General features: G+C 43.8%; 1 protein-coding gene across 1 annotated transcript in view; it reads left to right on the forward strand.

Annotated features, from left to right (window-relative positions):
- LOC309562286 (atrial natriuretic peptide receptor 2-like) overlaps window positions 1-21561 on the forward strand; it is an 89062-nt gene that overhangs the window by 21545 nt on the left and 45956 nt on the right. Inside the window, exons 7-11 of the mRNA XM_082266408.1 lie at window positions 2589-2729; window positions 3787-3908; window positions 5579-5717; window positions 7571-7619; window positions 12497-12598. Of these exons, the coding sequence (XP_082122534.1) occupies window positions 2589-2729; window positions 3787-3908; window positions 5579-5717; window positions 7571-7619; window positions 12497-12598 (553 nt within the window). The remainder of the gene's footprint in view (window positions 1-2588; window positions 2730-3786; window positions 3909-5578; window positions 5718-7570; window positions 7620-12496; window positions 12599-21561) is intronic.

Genomic DNA, 21561 nt, shown 5'->3' on the forward strand with positions numbered 1-21561 from the left:
GCCGGGTTATTCACAAAGCACAGCGCATTTCACATATGCGCAGTAGGGATCTGGCTGTGAAGCCACAAGTTTTCACTGAAGCTCTCCCTTACAAGGAATGGCGGCGGCGGCATCCGAGAGCCAACTGAAAAATCGGCTTGGCTGCCGACATTGCAGGACACCTGGACAGGTAAGTGTCCTAATATTAAAAATCAGCAGCTACAGTATTTGTAGCTGCTGACTTTACATTTTTTGGTGGGGGGAGCTGGAGCTCCGCTTAGGTCCTGTTGTTCGCTGACAACCAGGGTAGCCAACCATCAGTAAATTCACAGACAGTTTGTAAAATCCATGAATGTCCATTATGGACATGCAGACTGCATATCCGAAACAGGCATTTGCAGGCAGATGTAAAAATCATGGTTTTTCCAAAATGTCTGTGAATTTACTGATGTTTGGCAACCCTGGTGCCAACACACAGTTTTTTATTTTTTATTTTAACTAAATGGTGTCAGCTCTGTGAGTTGTCTTTTGCTGCTCAACCGTTCCCACTCTCAGATCTCCACAACATAAAGACTAATCTAATTCTGTAATCTAAGATAAGAGGAGTACTCTTTCTGATATCATACGTACCCTTGATTATTTATTGTGTCACGTGGCTGGTTAATTGCCCGTTCGACATGGGCGTAACTACAGGGGTTGCAGGGGTTGCAATTGCAACCGGGCCCCTTGCTCCAGGGGGCCTGTGTGGCTCCCCTGTACACCTGGATAGGAGGAGCGGTGGGGGCAGCATGTAGAGAAATCACTGTCCTCCTTTTACCTCCTATAGCTGAAGGAGGAGATTTGTTCCTCTGTATGCTGCCCCCGCCACTCCTCCTATCCAGTTCACTTGTGTTGTGCTGTCTCTGGGCCCCTGTGTGCTCACTTGGTCCCCCCCCCCCCACTGTACTGCCCCCTTTCTCCCTCCCCTCCCCAAAAAATAAAAACTACTGACACCAGTGGGTGAACTTCCAGGATCGCAAAGGTCACACTTGCAACCGAGCCCTGGCATTCCACCACCGTGGGGAGGCCCCAAGATGGCAGGAAGGAGGCCCACTGCAGAACTTGTGAAAGGGTCCCATTGCGGGACCGTAATAAAGGGCCCCACAACGAGAGTAAAGGGTCCCAGGATCAATGGGAAGAGCCGCAGGCTTGAAGGGAAGGGCCCCAGCCAGGAGTCTGGGGGGGCCCTTCATGGTTTCTTGCATCGGGGCCTGAAGGTTCTAGTTACGCCTCTGCCGTTTGACACAAACTGGCTTATTCAGTAAGGCAAATAGAGATCTTCAAAGTGCCTCACCCCAATACAATTAATCAAAAGTCAACTTTTACTGGTCTGTCTTCAATAATCTGAAGTTTGATAGATGCTATGACATGACATGCACATCTTTGTTCCTCTCTAAATTGTTTCATGGAATAAACATTTTGATGAGCCTCAAAACACTCAAACATACCAAAAAAGATGCATTTGTATGCGTGCCTTTCATATTTTTTATACACAACTTGTAAAAAAGAAGCAGAATCACATTATTTTGGGGCTCCATAGTCTTGAATCGGAGCATCTTAAAAAAATGCCCATAAACACACATTTTTGTAAGCTTTTTTTAGGCCCATTAACATCTACTAGGCTAAAAGCACATCTGCTCCAAAGAAGCTTATTTACTTTTTCAGGCTTCATGTGACAGGCGATAAGCGACCCGTTGAGTATAATGGGATTCTTTATACTTAGCATTTGTCGCTAAAGATTTTGCTCAGATACTTGATAATGAATAACTTCAAAGTACCTGCAGCTAGAGAGCCCAGGGGGGCCTTGTTTTAAGGCTTTTTTACTGCTTGTTATGAATATATAAATACTTTAATGTCCATAGTCAGGGCACAGGTGCACTTATGCTCCTGGTACAAAATACAGGTTCAAAATAAATCAGAATTTGTCCAGAGAGGAAGTTCTGATGGTCAGAAACACTATTAAAAAAATAATAAATGCACATTTTTTTGCAGGTAAAAATGTGCATACTATGGAGCCTGCAAAGCATTGCATTGGTGATCAGAAAATCACTGGTGCCACGCAGGACTCATGCAGACTGTCAGTGTGAGCTGTCTATCTGTACATCATACAGGCAGGCAGTTGCACACTTATAGGAAAACTCCATGAACTACCACGGGGCTCAACAATGCCGTGGTACTTCAATGAGAACTACAAGCCAACGCCGCAAAGGTTGATGGTAGTTGTAGTCCATTCATTCACAGAACACTTTCTTCATATTGTGGCAATGAGCGAAGGGAGAAAATCTGCTCGCTGTCAAAATAGAGACTCAGGGGGGTGGTGCATTTGTAACATGTTACACCCTGAATATGGTTGTCACATGTAACATGTTACAAAAGGTGAACTTATCCTTTAATTATGGCTGCAAGACTGTATGTAGTAGTCCTTATGAAGATGGCCTATCTTGGCCATTTCTTATGTTTTGTTGCTTTCAGTAGTCTATGATGATGCTATCAGTCTTCTCAGATTAGTCAGTTTGGGTTATGGGGACCTGAAAATCTCTCCAGTGATTAAATTGATGTTGATTTTGCAGGAAGTTGGATCATCAGAATCTCTGTAAGTTCATTGGAGGATCAACAGAAGGAAACATCTTCATCATCACGGAATATTGTCCTAAGGGCAGCCTGGCAGATGTCCTCCTAAATGATGATGTTCCTCTAAACTGGGGCTTCCGGTAAGCTTTCACTGCGTGTACAGGAAAATAGGAGTATTAATGTCTTTGTTTTTACATGTCTCAAAGCACAGGGAACATCTAAAGTGATCACATGACATGAATTAAGTATTGGTCTACAGGTTCTTTTATTAAAGTACAATGATATTCAGCCCTGGTTCACACTGCTTGTGATTTGCACAGGAACCATGTGAAAGGCTCAAACTGCACCACGTCCGCATGAAAAAGGTGCGGGCAGCTGTTTTTTTTTTAATAAACAAGCAAAAAATTGGGGGAGCAAACTCTGAACATGTATATCTAAAGCCAGTGCAGCTATGGACCAAGCAACATGTATATTAAAAAAGAATAGCGCACACATGCAAAAGAAATGACTATCAAATATGGAGACAATCCATAAATAAAAATGAAGATTTAGTCCCACCATATGGCCATATCGTGCTCAAGCCCACCACTGCGTCAAAGTACCCCATTATCAGTGGGTCCTACACTATCCATGAAAAAGAGGTGAATCCAGCCTTTCTTACCCTTGGAGACAACACTCCTTGCTGGGAAGGTGTGCTAATGCACTACAGGGGGCTCCTCCTATATCTACTTGATAGTGGACACCAATAGAGTACAGGTGTGTGTGGGGGATGGGATGCTCAACCTCAGAAGTCTAGTCAGCTGTTTTTTTTTTGTTCGCATTGGAACCAGATTGCATTGGTGTTTACAATGGTTCAAGCAAATGCACTGCATTTTTCAACCTGCTTTTGGGGTGTTGTTAACTTTTAATTGACACCCACAGAAGATCGCATGAACACACTGCGATTGCTATGCGGTGCGGGAAACGCAATGGAATGGCTGCATTTCCTGCACCGCATCAATGTGCTTCCTCAAAGTCTTCAAAGGGCAGCTATTACTATTGGGGCTAACTCAACGCCGTGTCCACAGGTATGCCTAATTATATACTGTACTACAAAACATAAGGTGTGAGTGATAGGCATATTATAGGATGTTCATTGGATGTTTAGTTGTGTCAGCTTCTAGGAGACAGTAAAGAATTCTTTCCGTCTTGTTACAGACTTTCATTTGCCACGGACATTGCCCGAGGGATGATGTATCTTCACCAACATAAAATCTACCATGGAAGGCTGACATCCCGCAACTGTGTCATAGATGATCGCTGGGTTTGCAAGATCTCAGGTATGGTTCTGTCATGTGGGATTTATTTGGGTTGATTTACTAAAGGCAACTAGACTGTGCACTTTGCAAATTACAGTTTTACTCTGCAGGTGCAGTTTCTACAGAGCTTAGTAAATTAAGTAAAGCCACGGGGCCGAGCAGTGAGCACAGGGCCCACTAAAGGACATCAGGCCACCCTCATGAAGTCTGTTTCTGATTGTTTGGTCAGAGACATTCACACCAGTGGCCTGCTGGAGGTCATTTTGTAGGGCTCTGGCAGTGCTCATCCTGTTCCTCCTTGCACTAAGGAACAGATACCGGGTCTTGCTAATGGGTTAAAGCGGTTGTATCCCGCTTTTTGACACTTTTACCTACAGGTAAGCCTATAATAAGGCTTACCTGTAGGTACAAATAATATCTCCTAAACCGGCACGGTTTAGGAGATATTTACAGTGCATGCAGCTGCTCGCGCGAGCGGCGCATGCGCTCTGAAGGTCCGGGGGGACCTTCAATTAAGTTGCCGGGAGCTTGCCGGAAAAATCACTCCCGCGCGCATGCGCGGGAGTGACGTCATCGCGGCTCCGGCCAATCAGCGCGCTGGAGCCGTCTCTTCCGGCCAATCAGCGCGCCGGAGCCGCCGAACCCGGAAGAGACGACGAGGGATCATGGCAGCGCCCGCATCGATGTCCGGGGGTCCTTGTCGGGGCTTCGTTTTAACATAATGGGCTAGTATGCGATGCATACTAGCTCATTATGCCTTTGTCTTGCAGGTTTTTTTATTTTATTTTATTTTTTATAGGGTTTACAACCGCTTTAAAGACCTTCTACAACCCTGTCCAGCTCTCCTAGAGTAACTGCCTGTCTCCTGGAATCTCCTCCATGCTCTTGAGACTGAGTGCTGGGAGACACAGCAAACCTTCTGGCATTGGCACGTATTGATCTGCCATCCTGGAGGAGTTGGACTGCCTGTGCAACCTCTATAGGGTTCAGGTATTGCCTCATGCTATCAGTAGTGACACTGACCCTAGCCAAATGTAAAACTAGTGAAAAACAGCAAAAATGTTATTGGCCTCCACCTGTAAAACCATTCCTGTTTTGTAGGTTGTCTCATTGTTGCCCATCTAGTGCCCTAAAGCAGCTGAAACTGATTAACAACCCCCCCCCCCCCTGCTACATACTAGCTCATTATGAATTACTTACCTTAGAACGAAACCCCGACACAGACCCCCGGACACCGCTGTGGGAGCTGACATGATCCCTCGGCGTCTCTTCCGGGTTCGGCGGCTCCGGCGCTGTGACTGGCTGGAGCCGCAATGATGTCACTCCAGCGCATGTGCGCGGGAGTCATTTTCCGGCAAGCTCCCGGCAAGGAAAGCTGAAGGTCCGCCGGACCTTCAGAGCGCATGCGCCGCTCGCGTGAGCGGCTGCATGCAGTGCAAATATCTCCTAAACCGTGCCGGTTTAGGAGATATTAATTGTACCTACAGGTAAGCCTTATTATAGGCTTACCTGTAGTTAGTGTCAAAAAGCGGTATACTACCACTTTAACTGACCAGATTAATATCCCAGCAGTTTAACTGACTTGATGCTGTACTCTGATTAAAAAGTGTTCCTTTAATTTTTTTGAGCAGTGTAGTAACAGGTACTAATTTAACTAAAACAATACACTGTCTACTTTTCCACTTTTCCAGACTATGGGCTGATGGTCTTCAGAAGAGATGAGTTTAAAGAGCTGATGGAGAAAAAATCAGCACACATCTACTGCCCCCCTGAGGTCATCCAGAGTGACAGCAGCAGTACAGTACCTACACCTGCTGCTGATGTTTATAGGTAACATAAGAATGAGAATGGGATTTTCCTGGTATCAAATTTCAGAAGCAAAAAACAAATACCTCTTTAAAAATTATTTAAAAAAAGTTCTTAAAAAATCACAGCTGTTAGAAAAAAGACTTATATCACCTCCTGGTGTGTACCCATGAACTTATTACGATATTGCAGTTGAATTATTGCAGTTGAACAGCTGAATTACTATACCCACTTAAGCAAACATTATCCAATATCTCAGATGGGTCAACTGGTAGCTGGATATAATGTAATCTGGTTTGCCTAGTATTTTATTTATGTGCGTGTGTGATTGTCCTGGACCAATGGAAGCAAGGCTTGGTATTGGGGAATACACAGTGGAGTGAGTCTTGCTTCCAGAGGACTAATACCCAATGAAGGTGCAGTTTGGTTGGACCTTATTATGGCCCCAGGCTGCTGCCTCTCTGATAGCAAGAAAGAGAACGCTCAACAGTTAACTGATTCTGGAATGGATATAGAGGAGCAACCAGTACAAATGTTCATATCACTTTGCAGTCTATTTGAACTGCTTAACCACTTCAATACAGGGCCCTTTCACCCCCTTCCTGCCTAGGCTAATTTTCAGCTTTCTGCGCTGTCATACTTTGAATGACAATTGGGCGGTCATGCTACACTGTACCTATATGAAATGTTTATCTTTTTTTTCACACAAATAGAGCTTTCTTTTAGTGGTATTTAATCACAGATGGGTTTTTTTTTATTTCTTACTAAAAAAAAAGAAAGTTTTGAAAAAAAAAAAGTTTTTCTTATTTTCTGTCAGTAAATTTTGAAAATAAGTAATCTTTCTCCTTCACTGATGTGCGCTGATGAGGCAGCACTGATGGGCACTAATAGGCTGCACTGATGAGGTGGCACTTATGGGCACTGATGAGGTGGCACTGATGAGGAGGTACTAAAACGCCACACTGATGGGCAGTGATAGGTGGCACTGATAAGCGGCACTGATGGGCACTGACAGGCAGCACTGAAGGGCGGCACTGATAGGCATCGCTGATGGGCAGCACAGATGAGCAGAAACCGATGGGCACTGACTGGCACCACTATGTGCACTGATGGTGGGCACTGTGGTCACTGATGGTGGGCACTGCTGGCGGGCACTGATGGGCACTGTTTTTTAACTTTTCTGTAATCATTACCTGTCCTAGACTCCCCTTTGAGAAAGAGCCGCTGATCGGCTCTCCTCGCCACACACTCTGACAGTGTGATTGGACACAGCCGATCACATGGGTAAAGAGCCATGTCATTGTCTCTTTACCAAGATCGGGGTTGCGCCATGTCCTAGCAACATGGTGCGGCCACGATCGCCGTGCTGCAAGCCCCGGAGAGAGGCCGTTCTGGGGCGCTGTCATATGGCGTCGTCCCAGAACGAGAGCAGCACATTTGACGGTGGGCGGGCGATAAGTGGTTAATGATCAAGAACAATAAAGTCAACGCGTTTCGGGGGAACGGCTTCCCCCTTCCTCAGGGCCAGGGCAGTGGATATGATTAAAACAAAGATAAGATGTGATAGGAGACTTATCATGGGACCTGTATATAATTGTCAAATCCGCACAAATGAAAACTGCTGGTATAGATAATGTAATGTATCTATGACGGCAGTTTTTATTTGCTAGAGGATTTGAGAGGTCAGTGATTATAGTAGCAAATTTAGGCTTTGACCAATTCTTTCCAAACAATCACAAATTTCACACCACTAAGCTCTCATTACATGGAGATATATCACATACAAGCTTTCAAACTTGTATGTGATATATCTTTCAAATCTATTTTATTGGTCAAAAAAAATAAAAAAATCACCAATGGTATTATTTTATTTCCAGCTATGCCATCGTACTCATTGAAATTGCAAGCAGGTGTGACCCCTTTCCAGTAAGTTCTCTTCTTTGGTTTACAATCTTTTTTATTCAGAGTCTTTCTATGAATGTTTTCACTGATATATGCATATTTGTTTTTATACACAGTTTCTGTTTCCTGCTTAAAAGAGCAGTTTGTTGTTTTTTTTCTGTTTTTTTAAAAATCATACCTAGGTGAATGCAGCATTTGTTCCCCTGCTAACTCTAAGACTGAGAACCGAGCGATTAAAGACCGCTGATCGCTTGGTTGTCAGTGCTCCACGGGCAGAGGGTGACTGTCAATCATCGGCTCTCTGTCTGCTCTACCCCCCTGCCGTCAGTCCAGGCTCCTGGGGGGATCCTGACCATGAGGTCGCAATCTTTCCCCAGCCTGGCCTGATGTCAGCCGACAGCGTGATTCAGCCCGCTGCCAGCTGAAAACGCATCACAGGAGTGCAGAATGAACTGGTTTAGGCTGTAGTTCTCTGTTAATTGTTCTGCTCAGCAATTAAAGTGATTGAAGCTAAACTCTGGGAAATCTGAAAATTCTCCCTTTTCTATGCCTCCTAGACCTAAACAAGCAGTTAACCCTTGCCGTGCAAGGGTGCTTGCATGGCAAGGGTTAACTGCTTGTTTAGGTCTAGGAGGCATAGAAAAGGTTTACCTACTCAATCCTCTACTCCTCTGTGCTAGTAGACTGGTCCCTGTAGCATCTTCGGCCCCATGCTCCAGTGGTCTAAGGTCCTGATGTCATCAAGACCAACGCCCTGCTTTGCTCATGATTATGCCAAGGGACAGTCTACCACCAGAGCATGGAGGAGTGCCATCTGCATAGTAATGGAGGATCAGGTAAGTAAAAGTGCTTCTACTCTCTCCTAGAACAAACGATCAATTAAAGTGATTCTAAGACTCGGTTCACACTAAGGCGACACGACTCTGCACGACTTTGGGGGCGACTTGTGCATTACCATGCACCACGACTTCGGAGCGACTTGCATGGACGTCACATAATGGAAGTCTATGCAAGTCGCTCCGAGGTCGCCCCAAAGTAGTACAGGACCCTTTTTCTAAGTCGGAGCGACTTGTGTCGCTCCTATTAGAACGGGTCCTGTAGTGGTCAATGGACCGCGAGGGAGCGCGACTTGTCAGGCTGACAAGTCGCCTGAAAAGTCGCGGCAGTGTGGACCGGCTCTAAAGGCAACATTTGTATTTTTTTTCTTAGCGGTATTCCCGAGGGTGGCTCGGGGTTAAATTTCAGAGCCAAAAGCGGTAACCCCGAGCCACACTCGGGGTACCGCCAGAAGCATCGCTGGATCCTGTAAAAGAGGTTTCTTACCTTGTCACTGGGATCCAACGATGTGTCTCGGTGGTGTCTCGCGGCGGATCTTCCTCCCGATCGTCTCCGTGCCCCGGCTTCCGTCTCCTGCGACGTGACGTTCGCAGGGGGGTGGAACCGGCGGCAAATTCAAATGTAAAAACACACCAAACACACTGATACCATTCAAAATAAAAAAGAATCACATTAGTTTGCCCCCCAGTGCCCTTTCCTGCAGTTTTACTGTACTTTTTATGTAAATATATATATATCATACCGCCAGGGAGGTTAAATAACAAACATGTCACACTTACCTGTTCTGTGTAATCCTTTTGTCTTTGGTCACCTGCTGGCGCTCCTGGCCCCTTCCGCTTGCTGAATGCCCCCATAACAAGCCACTTGCTCTTGAGCCAGCTCTGTGTGTTTATTGACACACATAGCGCGGCTAAGACCTGTCCCCCTCTCTCTCCTTACTGACTGTGATTAACAGCAGTGGGAGTCAATGGCCCCTGCTGCTGCTTCTTTGTCCAATGAGTAGGGAGAGAGCCACTGGTCTCGTGCACATCGCCCTAGACCATCGCGGGCTTGGGTAAGTATAGGGGGGGGGGTAAAAGCTGCATTCAGAAGGTTTTTTACCCTAATGAATACAATGCCTTAAGGTAAAAAAAAACTGCCATTAGAACCACTTCAACCACTGCACTGCGGGCGCAGCCATACTGCAGAGGAGAGTATTCAGATTTCCCGGAGTTGGCCTTTAAATGTCCTTCCAGTCCTAAAATTTATAAAGCTCTGTCTAGGGGGCAGGAGACCTGATTTTTTTTTTTTCTTGTAGTTAAGTAACAAATATGGACCTTGTTCCTCCCCAAGTTTGGGCTCTGTTGTACAGCGACTCCAATAGGCTGATACCAGGTCAAACCTGTACACTGCTTACACAAAAATATATTTAATGATGTATTAAAGAATAAAGCCCACTAGAGTTCAGTTTCAGCCATTCCTATACTTTAACTTTTGTAAGTACAAGTATACTTATCTGCTCAGAGGAATTAAAAAGAATACACTTTCTATGTAGCTAGATGAGTGAAACTCCAAATTTAATGGAAGTGCTGAAGTTACTGGGAAGATTAAACAAATATTCTTTGAATACTGAAAATCTGTTGATTTGAAAACCCCTGCCTATTAAGGAGGAGAGGAAATCCCATACACCCACTGCAGATTATCTGCATCTCTCACATACACCGAATGTAAATATTTCAGTTCTAAGAAGTTTCTCTCAGCCACCATTTAAATTTAGACTTTTTTTTAGTTTTTAATGTTTGAATGTGGTTGGTAATACATGAAGCAGATAGACAGATACTTGCACAGTACAGGCTTTGGGAAGTACTCCCCCAGTGACCCTGTGAAGTGCACTTTAGATTCTGGCTATGTGCATTACACTGAGTTCAGATTTCAGTAAAATTTATGATTTTTGAACTTTAGCACAATTGTAGTGATTGTTAGATAACCGTTTTCATATGTTGCCTCAAACTGCCCTTAAAGTGGTTGTAAAACTCAGACATAAAATATGAACAAAGCATATCCCTCTATAGCAGCCTTTTTCAACCAGGGTGCCCAGGCACCCTGGGGCTGCCTTGAGGTTTCTTGCCTTGGCTAAAAGCCTAAAAATGTATCAAAAATTGTATACAAGCCAGCAGGTGGATCAAGCCTGACTTTTAGTTACACAAAGCCCAGATTTTTATTATGCCACATTATGACTTTCTAGACACTGGCATCCTAACAACCAATGACGTCATCAGTTAATAAGGAGGATGTCTGTCACCTCCACAGCAATGGATGTCCATCATTTTAAAGGGGGCCTTGATATTGTTTATAATTTTAGACGGTGCCTAAAGACTGTCAATAATTTTAAAGGGGGCCTTGAGATTGTTTATAATTTTAAAGGGTGCCTCGACTAAAAAAAGGATAAGAAACAGTTCTAGACACTGGCATCCTAACAACCAATGACGGCATGAGTTAATAAAGAGGATGTCTGTTGCCTCCACAGCAATGGATGTCTGCCACCTCCTGTGCCCCTCTCCTTCAGCACTGGGGTGACATTAGCTGACTGATGGAGAGAATTGAGGAAGAAGAGAAACATTGGAATACTAGTCAGTACCAGTTTCCAAATGTGTATTTGCTTTGGAAGAATGAATCACCTCTAGCGTTGGGTGTCCTACATGTGGATGTTGCTGCATTATGTAAAGCTATTAGAAAAGTTTTTTACATTTTAGAATGGGGTGCCTCGAGACTGTCCATTGTTTTAAAATGTGCCTTGAGATTGTCTATAATTTTAAAGAGGTTGTAAACCCATAAAATTATTATTTTTTTTTTTTCAACCTGAAAGAGAAACACATAATGAGCTAGTATGCATCGCTTACTATCTCATTATGAAATACTTACCTTAGAACGAGCCCCCGCCGTGCCGCCCGCTTACCTGTATGACTGGCGACATGTTCAGTTGCCCGTCTTCCGGGATCGCAGCATCCAGCCATCTGATTGGCTGGAGCACGGTGACGTCACTTCCGCGCACGCGCACAGGAGCTGACGGTCACGGCACAGGGCTCTGAAGGAACGGCACCAGCGGCCGTTCCTTCAGAGCGCATGCGCCAGTGATGTCACTGGCTGCATGTAAGGTAAATATCTCCTAAACGGTACATGTTTAGGAGATATTTACAGTACCTATAGGTAAGTCTTATCATAGGCTTACCTATAGGTAAAAGTTGCAGAGGAGGGTTTACTTCCACTTTAAAGGGGGACTTAAGACTGTCCATAATTTTAAAGGGTGCCTCGACTAAAAAAATGTTGAGAAACACTGCTCTATAGTGTGTATTTGTCTCAATTAAGAACACAAAGGGGTTGATTTACTAAAACTGGTGAGTGAATAATCTGGTACAGCTCTGCATGGCAGCCAATCAGCTTCTAACTTCAGCTTCTTCAATTAAGCTTTGGCAATAAGCCCACATTCACATTCGTCTGATTTGACATGCGATTTAGGATGTCAAATCGCATGTCAAATCGGAGCCAATCACCGGCAATAGTACCTTCGAATCGGTGCGGGGCCACACCGATTCCCAAAAGTAGTTTCTATACTACTTTTGGCAACTTCGGGGCATTTTCAATAGACATCTGTGTAGGAACACGCGCAGATGTCTGTGAAATCGACCCACAGGTCAGACTGAAAATGCCGGTTTGAAATCGTGCGAGTTCAGCTGAACTCCTAGAGAACAGTTCCTTCTCTATAATCAGTTCTCAAAGCTCCCCTCACTGAGCTCTGCAGAGTTTAATTTCAGCTCTCCACCTCCTTTTTTTCTGACAGCCCAGACAAGCTTTATAAATTCTGCACTTTGAACAGATATAGACAAGAGAAGACTGCAGATAAACAGGTACAACTTATGTAGGAGGGTTTGTTTTCTCTCAGTGTATCACCGGAGGCCAGTCACTTCACTGGGTATATGTAAGAGTTTACAACCACTTTAAAATAAAAAAGCCCATAATCCACATTAAGAATGTTGCAATGAATGCCTGGTGTCGATGCAATGTGAGACTTTCTTGGAATCTTACAGGGAGAAGCCTACTTGAAAGATGTGACCTGGAGACCCCCAATACCTGAGCTAAGCGCAGTGAAGACTGACGAGTACTGCCCAAACCCGGCCGATTACTCCGAGGTCAGTGTTTCCAGGAAAACAAATTACTGGCGGCAGTTAATATCCACTGACAGTCTAGATGTGTTATGGAGATGGGGAACCACATTGTTGAAGACATAATACATTAATTATACAAATTGCACATAATTCACATCTCATCATCTTGATATTTTATGCACATCTGTTACTAATTTGTTTAAACTTAAAGCGGAATGTGGCTCTCTCAGGCTCGGTTCACATATATGCGATGCGGGAAGGCTGCGAATTCGCAGCCTGTTCCCGCATCGCACACGCACCCCCGGCAGTTCACACTGCCATATGCGATACGCTGGGGGTGTCAATGTAATCTTAACGACACCCCCAGTTTGATCGCATATCGCAGTGCGATCGTGCAGCTCGCACAGGATCGGATCGCACAAGTGTGAACCGCTGTGCGATCCGATCCTGATGCGGCTAGAAAAAAGGGTCCTGTGCGTGTTTGGTGCGGCTGCGGTGCGAATTTAGCCATACAAACTGTATGGCTAAACTCGCACCGCACAGCCGATCGCATGTAATGTCGGAGCAGTGCGCTCCGATATTACATGCGAACCCCGCACACGCACAAGTGTGAACCGGGGGTTAGTCAACATTGACTACTTTTAATCCTCATGCTGCTACCATTAGTAAATATCATATTTTCTTGTTTTAAACTTTGTTTTTGCATTTCTTCAGTTACTTACTGGTTTCCAGGCATAGAAAAATTATGTCATGCATGCCAGGAGTCTTCAGGAGGAGAGGAGGGGTTTTCTCAGTTAAGCACACCTTTTCTGCTTGCATGTCTGAGCTAAGGGCAAGTGGATTCCAGAAAGTAAATGCCACATAAATCATTTGCCCTTACTAAAGATTAGAGATCGAGGGCCGATATGCACTTTCCCTGATATATCGGAATCGGCCACCAAGGTGACCGATATTGCCGATATTTCGGGAAAGTGCTTGTACCGAAGGGATGCCTGCAGCTAGAGGCATCATCCCGGTACCCGCGTCCATAGCCGACGGTTGGCTGTCTTGTAGTGACAACCGATGCGGCTGAGAAGCGGATGTCCCCCCCCTCCTCGGCTGCCCAGGACTCCCCTCCTCATTGGCTGAGACAGCAGCATGGGGTCATTGGCTCCTGCTGCTGTCAATCAAAGACAGTCAGCCAATGAGGAGAGAAATGGGGCGGGGCCAGGCCGCGGCCCTGTGTCTGGATACCCGGCGCTGCGTATCGGCCCGAGTGTCCCCATAGCAAGCTGCTTGCTGTAGGGGCACTAAACAGGAGGGAGGGGCAAGGAGCAGCAAAGAGGGACCTGAGAAGAGGAGGATCTGGGCTGCTCTGTACAAACCAGAGCAGTATTACATGTTTGGTATTTTTAACTGAAAAAAACCCAAGACTTTAGTATCACTTTAACAACAGTAAAATATACAGTAAAGGACATAAAATAAATATTTAAATGAAAGATAAAATATAGTTGTAAGAACTTTGAATAGAATTTTTATATAGTGCCTTATAATCAATGTATTAGGACTCATTCCAGGGGCCAAACTACAGGGGTTACAATTGTAACCGGGCCCCATGCTCCAGGGGGCCTGTGCGGCTCCCCTGTACACCTGGATAGGAGGAGTGGCGGGGGCAGCATGTAGAGAAATCACTGTCCTCCTCTTTCCTCCAGATTGGTTCCTCTGTATGCTGACCCCCGCCACTCCACCTCCTATCCAGTTCACTTGTGTTCTGCTGTCTCTGGGCCCCTGTGTGCTCCCCTGGTCCCCCCCACTGTGCTGCCCCCCCCCCCCCCCACTGTACTCCCACCCCTCTTCTGAGGGCTGCTGCAGGGGATGTGTCAAAATAGAGAACCAGGAAGGGGTCGGTAAATATGTAATTTACCAGCTTCTTCCTTTTCTGAATGGACAGAGTCATAGTCAATGACATTGTAAAAAAATAAAAAAAAAATGATAAAAAATAATACAATTAAAATACCAAAAAATAAAAACTACTGACACCAGTGGGTGAACTTCCAGGATCGCAAAGGTCACATTTGCACTTGGGCCCTGGCATTCCATCACTGTGGGGAGGCCCCAAGATGGCAGGAAGGGGGCCCACTGCAGAACTTGTGAAAGGGTCCCACTGCGGGACTGTAATAAAGGGCCCTGCAACGAGAGTAAAGGGCCCCAGGATCAGTGGGAAGAGCCTCAGGCTTGAAGGGAAGGGCCCCGGCCAGGGGTCCGTGGGGCCCTTCATGGTTTCTTGCACCGGGCCCTGAAGTTACGCCTCTGACTCATTCAGTCTATGCATTGCTTTAAAGAATGTGCAGTAATGCAACACATTATTGTGCATTATTGCAGGAAAAAAACACAGGTAGGTGTTGGCGCTCCAGGTATATAGACAGAATGGGAGAAAACTAAAAACATATAAGTAAATAAAAGATCATTAGTCTATGAGAAAAGGTCCGTAAGTGGACTGATGGAGGATTTGCAACAAAGGGCAAGGCTCTTCAATAGAGCGAAGTCAACTCAGTAAATAGGGATAAAAAGGACGCAAGAAGGGCGGTGACGTCACACGCCTTTGACGTTGCGGCTCAAGCTGGTCCCAGACGTAGCCTACCCAGAAGACATCGAGTGCCGGCACCCTCCCTGTCTCCCACTGACATCTCGGCTCTGCAGTCTTGGATCCTGGCCACACCGCGCTACGACCACCACCCGGCCCTGCCCTATTTGATGAGCTTCAATTTTTACCAATGTGGGTGTGCTATTGTCCACTTTTTATCTATTAAAACTACTGCACTTAGAGGCGCTCTTCTTGTGTCCTCATTATTGTGCATTAAGTTATTCTGCATAAAGCCAATCCATACATTTTGAGTGAGCCGACGTAGTACACCACAACTCTCTACACATGCATTGCGGTGCCCTGCAGAGCAGGTGCTTTGTCCCCTACAATATGGCTAGAGCTGGCTATATGTGGATCATTTTTTTTTTATCTGCCTTTTTTCAAACATTTCCGTCCAACAGAAGTTAGTAATTAGATCCACTTCTGTGAAGTAGGAACGGCCATAAATGGATCAAAATTTGGCCAGTCCCTGCTGAATCAGCCATATTTCCATCAATCTACATCCAGCTTAAGTTCACACTTACGGTTGGGGTGTTGATGGGGGCATTAAAACTTTCCAGTCGATCAACTTAGTTACAACCAGCCTGCCGGATTTTACATGCAATTATAGCTAGCGGTTATAGCCGCTAACAGTAATCACTGTGTTCTTCTGGCGGGGATGGCTTCTGATTTTTTTTTTGCTGATTTATGCCCATTGAGGGGGCATACCCATGGCACCCTGCACTCACAATGTAATGATGCATCATCAGCGCTGCTTTCTGCATCATTGAGTGATACTCACTGCCAGGATGTGACCACCCTGAAGATGTGAAAAAAAGGTAAGTAAAAAAAAATAACTGCAAAATACAGTGAGTAGGGTCATCCGGGGGAGAAGAGAACACTGGGGGCAGTTGGGTTGAGCCCCGGAGTTTAGCTTTAAATCGGTATTAAACCAAAAACCAAACATTTTATATACTTATATACTGCAGCATATTAATCATTAGATGTGGTGGCTGCCTTAGTTTTCTTTTTTTAGGCTTTTTCCTCTCTGTTTTCACCTGGTGATCCGGCCAGTTACACACCTCCTGTATTACAGCGCCCCCACTCTGGATGAAGGAGCACTTGGGCACCTTTGGACAGCAGCATCGTCATTCTGGGGGGGAGTGAAGTGTAAGATATACTAGCAGGTTTATATATACTAACAAACTAAAGCCAAACTCCAGCTCACACTTTATAATCAGCAAAACGTTTTTTTTTTTTTCCTTTTGGGATAAAGGTTTTACATAAATAAACAAAAGCTGATCATTCTAAGCACCCCTGTGAGTGGTAAATGGTTTATATCAACCCTAAAACTTCTACATCTGCAGGACAGCTTGTTCTGTCGAAAAGCAACAGACTAAAGACCAGTAAACACGTTAAATAAATCGGAAGTAATATTTTGTCCGACTAACGATCTGCCGATTTTTGGATCGTTAGTATGGTGCAGTGATGGTGAACCTTGGCACCCCAGATGTTTTGGAACTACATTTCCCATGATGCTAATGCATTCTGCAGTGTAGTTAACCACTAAAGCCCCGGAGGATTTGGCTGCTCAATGACCAGGCTCCATTTTGCGATTCGGCACTACGCGAATTTAACGGACAATTGCGCGGTTGTGCGACGCTATACCCAAATTAAATTGAAGTCCTTTTTTTCCCACAAATAGAGCTTTCTTTTGGTGGTATTTGATCACCTGTGCGATTTTTATTTTTTGCGCTATAAACAAGAAAAGAGCGACAATTTTGAAAAAATAACAATATTTTTCACATTTTTTTTATATGAAATTCTCAAAAAAAAAAATGTAAAAATCAAAATTTTTTAACATTTTAGGCCAATTTGTTTTCTGCTACATATTTTTGGTAAAAAAAATTGCAATAAGCGTATTTTGATTGGTTTGCGCAAAATTTATTGTGTTTACTAACTACGGGAAAGATTTATGTAATTTTTATTGTTTTTTTTTAAAATAGTAATGGCGGCGATCTGCGTTTTTTTTTTTTTGTGGGACTGCGACATTGGACAGATCGGACCCCTGACTGACATTTTTAACACTTTTGGGGTACCAGTGACATTACTACAGAAATCAGTGCTATAAATATGCACTGTTACTGTAAAAATGACACTGGCAGGGAAGTGTGTCCCTAGGGGCGTGATTCTAACTGTTAGGGAGCGTGTCTAGTGAAGTAATCACAGAGACATGCGATCCTATATAGCAGGATCGTATAGCCTCTGTCATTACTTCAGGGAGAATGACAGACGGCTGAGTTTACATCAGCCGTCCGTCCTTCTCCCTCTCCTGAGGGAGATTGCGGCGGACATCGGAGCAGCCGGTCACACACGCTGGCTAGGCAGGGAACGAGCAGGGGCGGGAGCGCGCCACTGGCGCCGCCCGCTCGCCCCCTACAGGCTCGTGGGCGAGCGATACCCCTACGTCACATTTTGCCTATAGGGGGCTGACTGCCACAGTAAATAGTCGTGCGGCAGTCAGCAAGTGGTTAAGCATCATGGGAAATGTAGTTCCAAAATATCTGGGGTGCCAAGATTATTTCGACAGCCGATTACAATTTTTCGTGCGACAAAAACTGGATGTGCAGGCTATAAAAGTTTTATTGTACGTCAACACAACATCCAATTTTCATTTAATTAGTACAGTTTTCATCCGAAAAAAATCATAAGAGCAAGACTACGCATGCTCGAAACGAAAGAATGCATACAAAACAAGAAGTTGAATTCTGTCGTATGAGAATTTCTGTATGAAAGTAACCTCTTCACTTTCCATGTGAGACTAGTGTGCAAGAAAAAATGGACGAAATTTGGTCCGATAATCTGATCGTGTGTACAAGGCTTTACTGGCTGGATCACCAGATGAAAGTAAAAGAATGAAAGCCTAAAAAAGCAAAATAATGCAGCCATCACATCTAAGAATTGGTAAGCTGCAATATAATAGATGTTTGCTTTTGGGTTTATTCCACTTTAAATATCATCAGCAACAGATTACCGGTACATATACTTTACAGGCCAGAATGACAGTATGTGGGTGCTCCTGTCACCTCCTCCATACATGATCTGATCTCTTCCTCCCAAAGGGGCCCTAATGACATTTCACACTCCCCGATGACTCAGTATCCACAGGATCCCCCAGATGTCCTTGCATGGCATGTTTAAATTTCAATAGTATTACAGGGAGTATATTATAAACTGCGTGGAATGACTCACTAAACATTTATTTACTAGAATCTGGTGAAGAAAATGCTTGGATATACAAAATATGTGTGTCAGCGCAGGCGTCCCATTTTTCTGTTTATTTCCATAACCTTGATTTAAAGAAAGTGCACCCCCACAAAGAAACCCCGATGCTGGAAAAGTCACAAGCAGATGTTGTGATGACATTATAAAAGGCAGATCGAATGTCTACAGAGAAAGTGAGGACAGAACCCGTGACAACTTCTGGTCATCCGCCAAATAACTGGTATTATTGACCTTTCACAGAATCAGACCCAAGGTGCAATAAGGCTCAGTTCACACTCCCGCACCCGTAACCCCCCGCAGATGAATCACGCTGTCGTTCATTCTGCATGACACCCCCATGCATCTCAACCTGCAGCGCGATTGTGGTTTTGGGAACCGCAGGGAAGCCGCATGGTCAAAAAGTCAATGAGGCTTTCCTGCAGCCGCAGTTTAAAAAGATGCATACACCATTTTTCTGCGGTTCATGCAGAACAGCAGCCCATTAAAATGAATGGGCTGTTGTGCCCGGGAAAAACACACACTAGTGTGGCATTTATTCCAGGGTGCGATAAAAGTAATATTTATACCAAGGTGCAAAAAAAGTAATATTTATAATAAGGTGCGATAAAAGTAATTTTTATACCAGGGTGGGATAAAAGTTATATTTGTACCATGGTGTGATAGAATTTTTATACCAGGGTGCAATAGACGTAATATTTATATTAAGGTGCAATAAAAGTAATATTTATACCAGGGTGCGATAGACGTAATATTTATACCAGGGTGCGATAGAAGTAATATTTATACCAGGGTTTCGATAGAATTTTAATACCGGAGTGAGATAAAAGTAATATTTATACCAGGGTGCGATAAAAGTAATATTTATACCAGGGTGTGATAAAAATAATATTTCTAAAAAGGTGCGATAAAATAAATATTTATACCAGGGTGTGATAGAAGTACCAGGGTGCGATAAAGTAATATTTATACCAGGGTGCGAAAAAAGTAATATTTATACCAAGGTGCGATAAAAGCAATATTTATACCAAGGTGCGATAAAAGTAATATTTATTCGAGAGTGCGATAAAAGCAATATTTATACCAGGGTGCAATAAAAGTAATATTTATAAAAAGGTGCAATAAAAGAAATATTTATACCAGGGTGCGATAAAATAAATATGTATACCAGGGTGCGATAAAAGTAATATTTATACCAGAGTGCAATAAAAGTAATATTTATAAAACGGTGCGATAAAAGTAATGTTTATACCAAGGTGCGATAAAAGCAATATTTATACCAGAGTGCGATAAAAGTAATATTTATACCAGGGTGCAATAAAAGTAATATTTATAAAAAGGTGCAATAAAATAAATATTTATACCAAAGTGCAATAAAATATAAATTTATACCAGGGTGCGGTAAAAGTAATATTTATGCCAGTGTTCTGCCTCTCCAATCGAAGCATTGAAAGTGTGATCTCTGTAATTTACAGTTGTGATGAGATAGCAATAACCTACAATCTTAGCTGAATTAGAAGACAGTGACTCGATCCAGATGACAACTTGAAGATCTTGTGAAGTTTAATCCATAAACTGTGAGGATCTCACAACGATGAACATTGGATAGGTCAAAAGATCATAATGTGATCCACTCCATGAGACATGAGGCTGAGATGCATTACTGGAAAAAATGAACAAAGGGGTGGAGCTATCTATACAGGATAAACTGAGCTGCAGGGAGGGGAGGAACCAGGGGCAGGAGAATACATATAACATTTAAAGGCATATAACAAAGCATGTGAAACATGACAACCAGGGTGCGATAAAAGTAATATTTATAAAAAGGTGCAATAAAAGTAATATTTATACCAGGGTGCGAAAAAAGCAATATTTCTAAAAAGGTGCAATAAAAGTAATATATTTATATCAGGGTGCCGCAAAAGTAATATTTATACCAGGGTGCGATAAAAGTTATATTTATACCAGGGTGCGATAAAAGTAATATTTATAAAAAGGTGCGATAAAATTAATATTCATAGCAAGGTGTGATAAAATTCATATTTAGATTGCTGGTCATTAGAATCCATATAAACAGCTCCGTGGGGCGATTATTCATACGGTCATCTACATCAATAAACATTACAAGGGAGGATTTACATATGTAATTGATGGATGTGGAATGTTTAGAGGATCTGTAAACAAAAAGTAACTTTATGTGACAGAGCTACAAACCACATTGAGGCCTTGTTCAGTCAGGTGTTGGTTCAGAATATTATAGCGCCCCCCTGACCTCCAAAGGGGGGGTTGACAACCCCCATAGAGGGAAGGCTGACATTTCACTTCAGGTTGCAGGTTGCTAGGCATGGTGAGTGGTGTACAAGGTAGAAAAGATGGGCGCAGGGGGCGCATGCGCGGCATGGACCGGAGCAGCCACTGCTGAAAGAAGCTCCGCTCTTCACAGGGCTCAAAGCCATTAAAAGAGGGCTAATGAATGGCGGTTTCAGCACAAATCATTAACCCCCCCTGCAAGCTATCCTCCGTGCATGCCTACCATTAAGAAAAAGAACCGAGGAGGAGCCCAGAAATCTCTTACTCACTACCTCCTCAGATCAAGGGAGAAGTACAGCATGGCTGAAAATGGAGCTAAATCCCTGACTGCCTCTCCTGCTGCCTTTCCAGCCACTCCTCCCCTTACAACAGGTCATCCACAATTACCTACAGGACCTTCACAAAACTGGATTTAGAGAACATCCTAGACTCTCTCTGCTCTAAGCTCTTAAACAAATTTCAATCTCAACTGAAAAAATCAACTACCACATTATCACAAGAAATAGCTGCACTTGGCACACGCACAGATCTGTTAGAAAACAAGCATGATCAGCTAGCCATTGCATTTAATGACCTCTCAAGGGAACATGAGGCATTATCCTCAGCATTTTCCCAACTACAATTGCATGTCGAAGATCTCGACAATAGAAATAGGAGGAATAACCTCAGTATTAGAGGTGCACCAGAAACCATTTAAGATCTTACAGCATTCACCCTTCAACTTTTTCAAAGTTTACTCCCAGATCAGGATGCACAAACCTTTACATGCAACAGAATTCACTGTGCCTTAAGC

The sequence above is a fragment of the Pelophylax lessonae genome (genome assembly GCF_965119305.1).
Source record: "Pelophylax lessonae genome assembly, chromosome: 8".
In the NCBI taxonomy this organism is placed as follows: domain Eukaryota; kingdom Metazoa; phylum Chordata; class Amphibia; order Anura; family Ranidae; genus Pelophylax; species Pelophylax lessonae.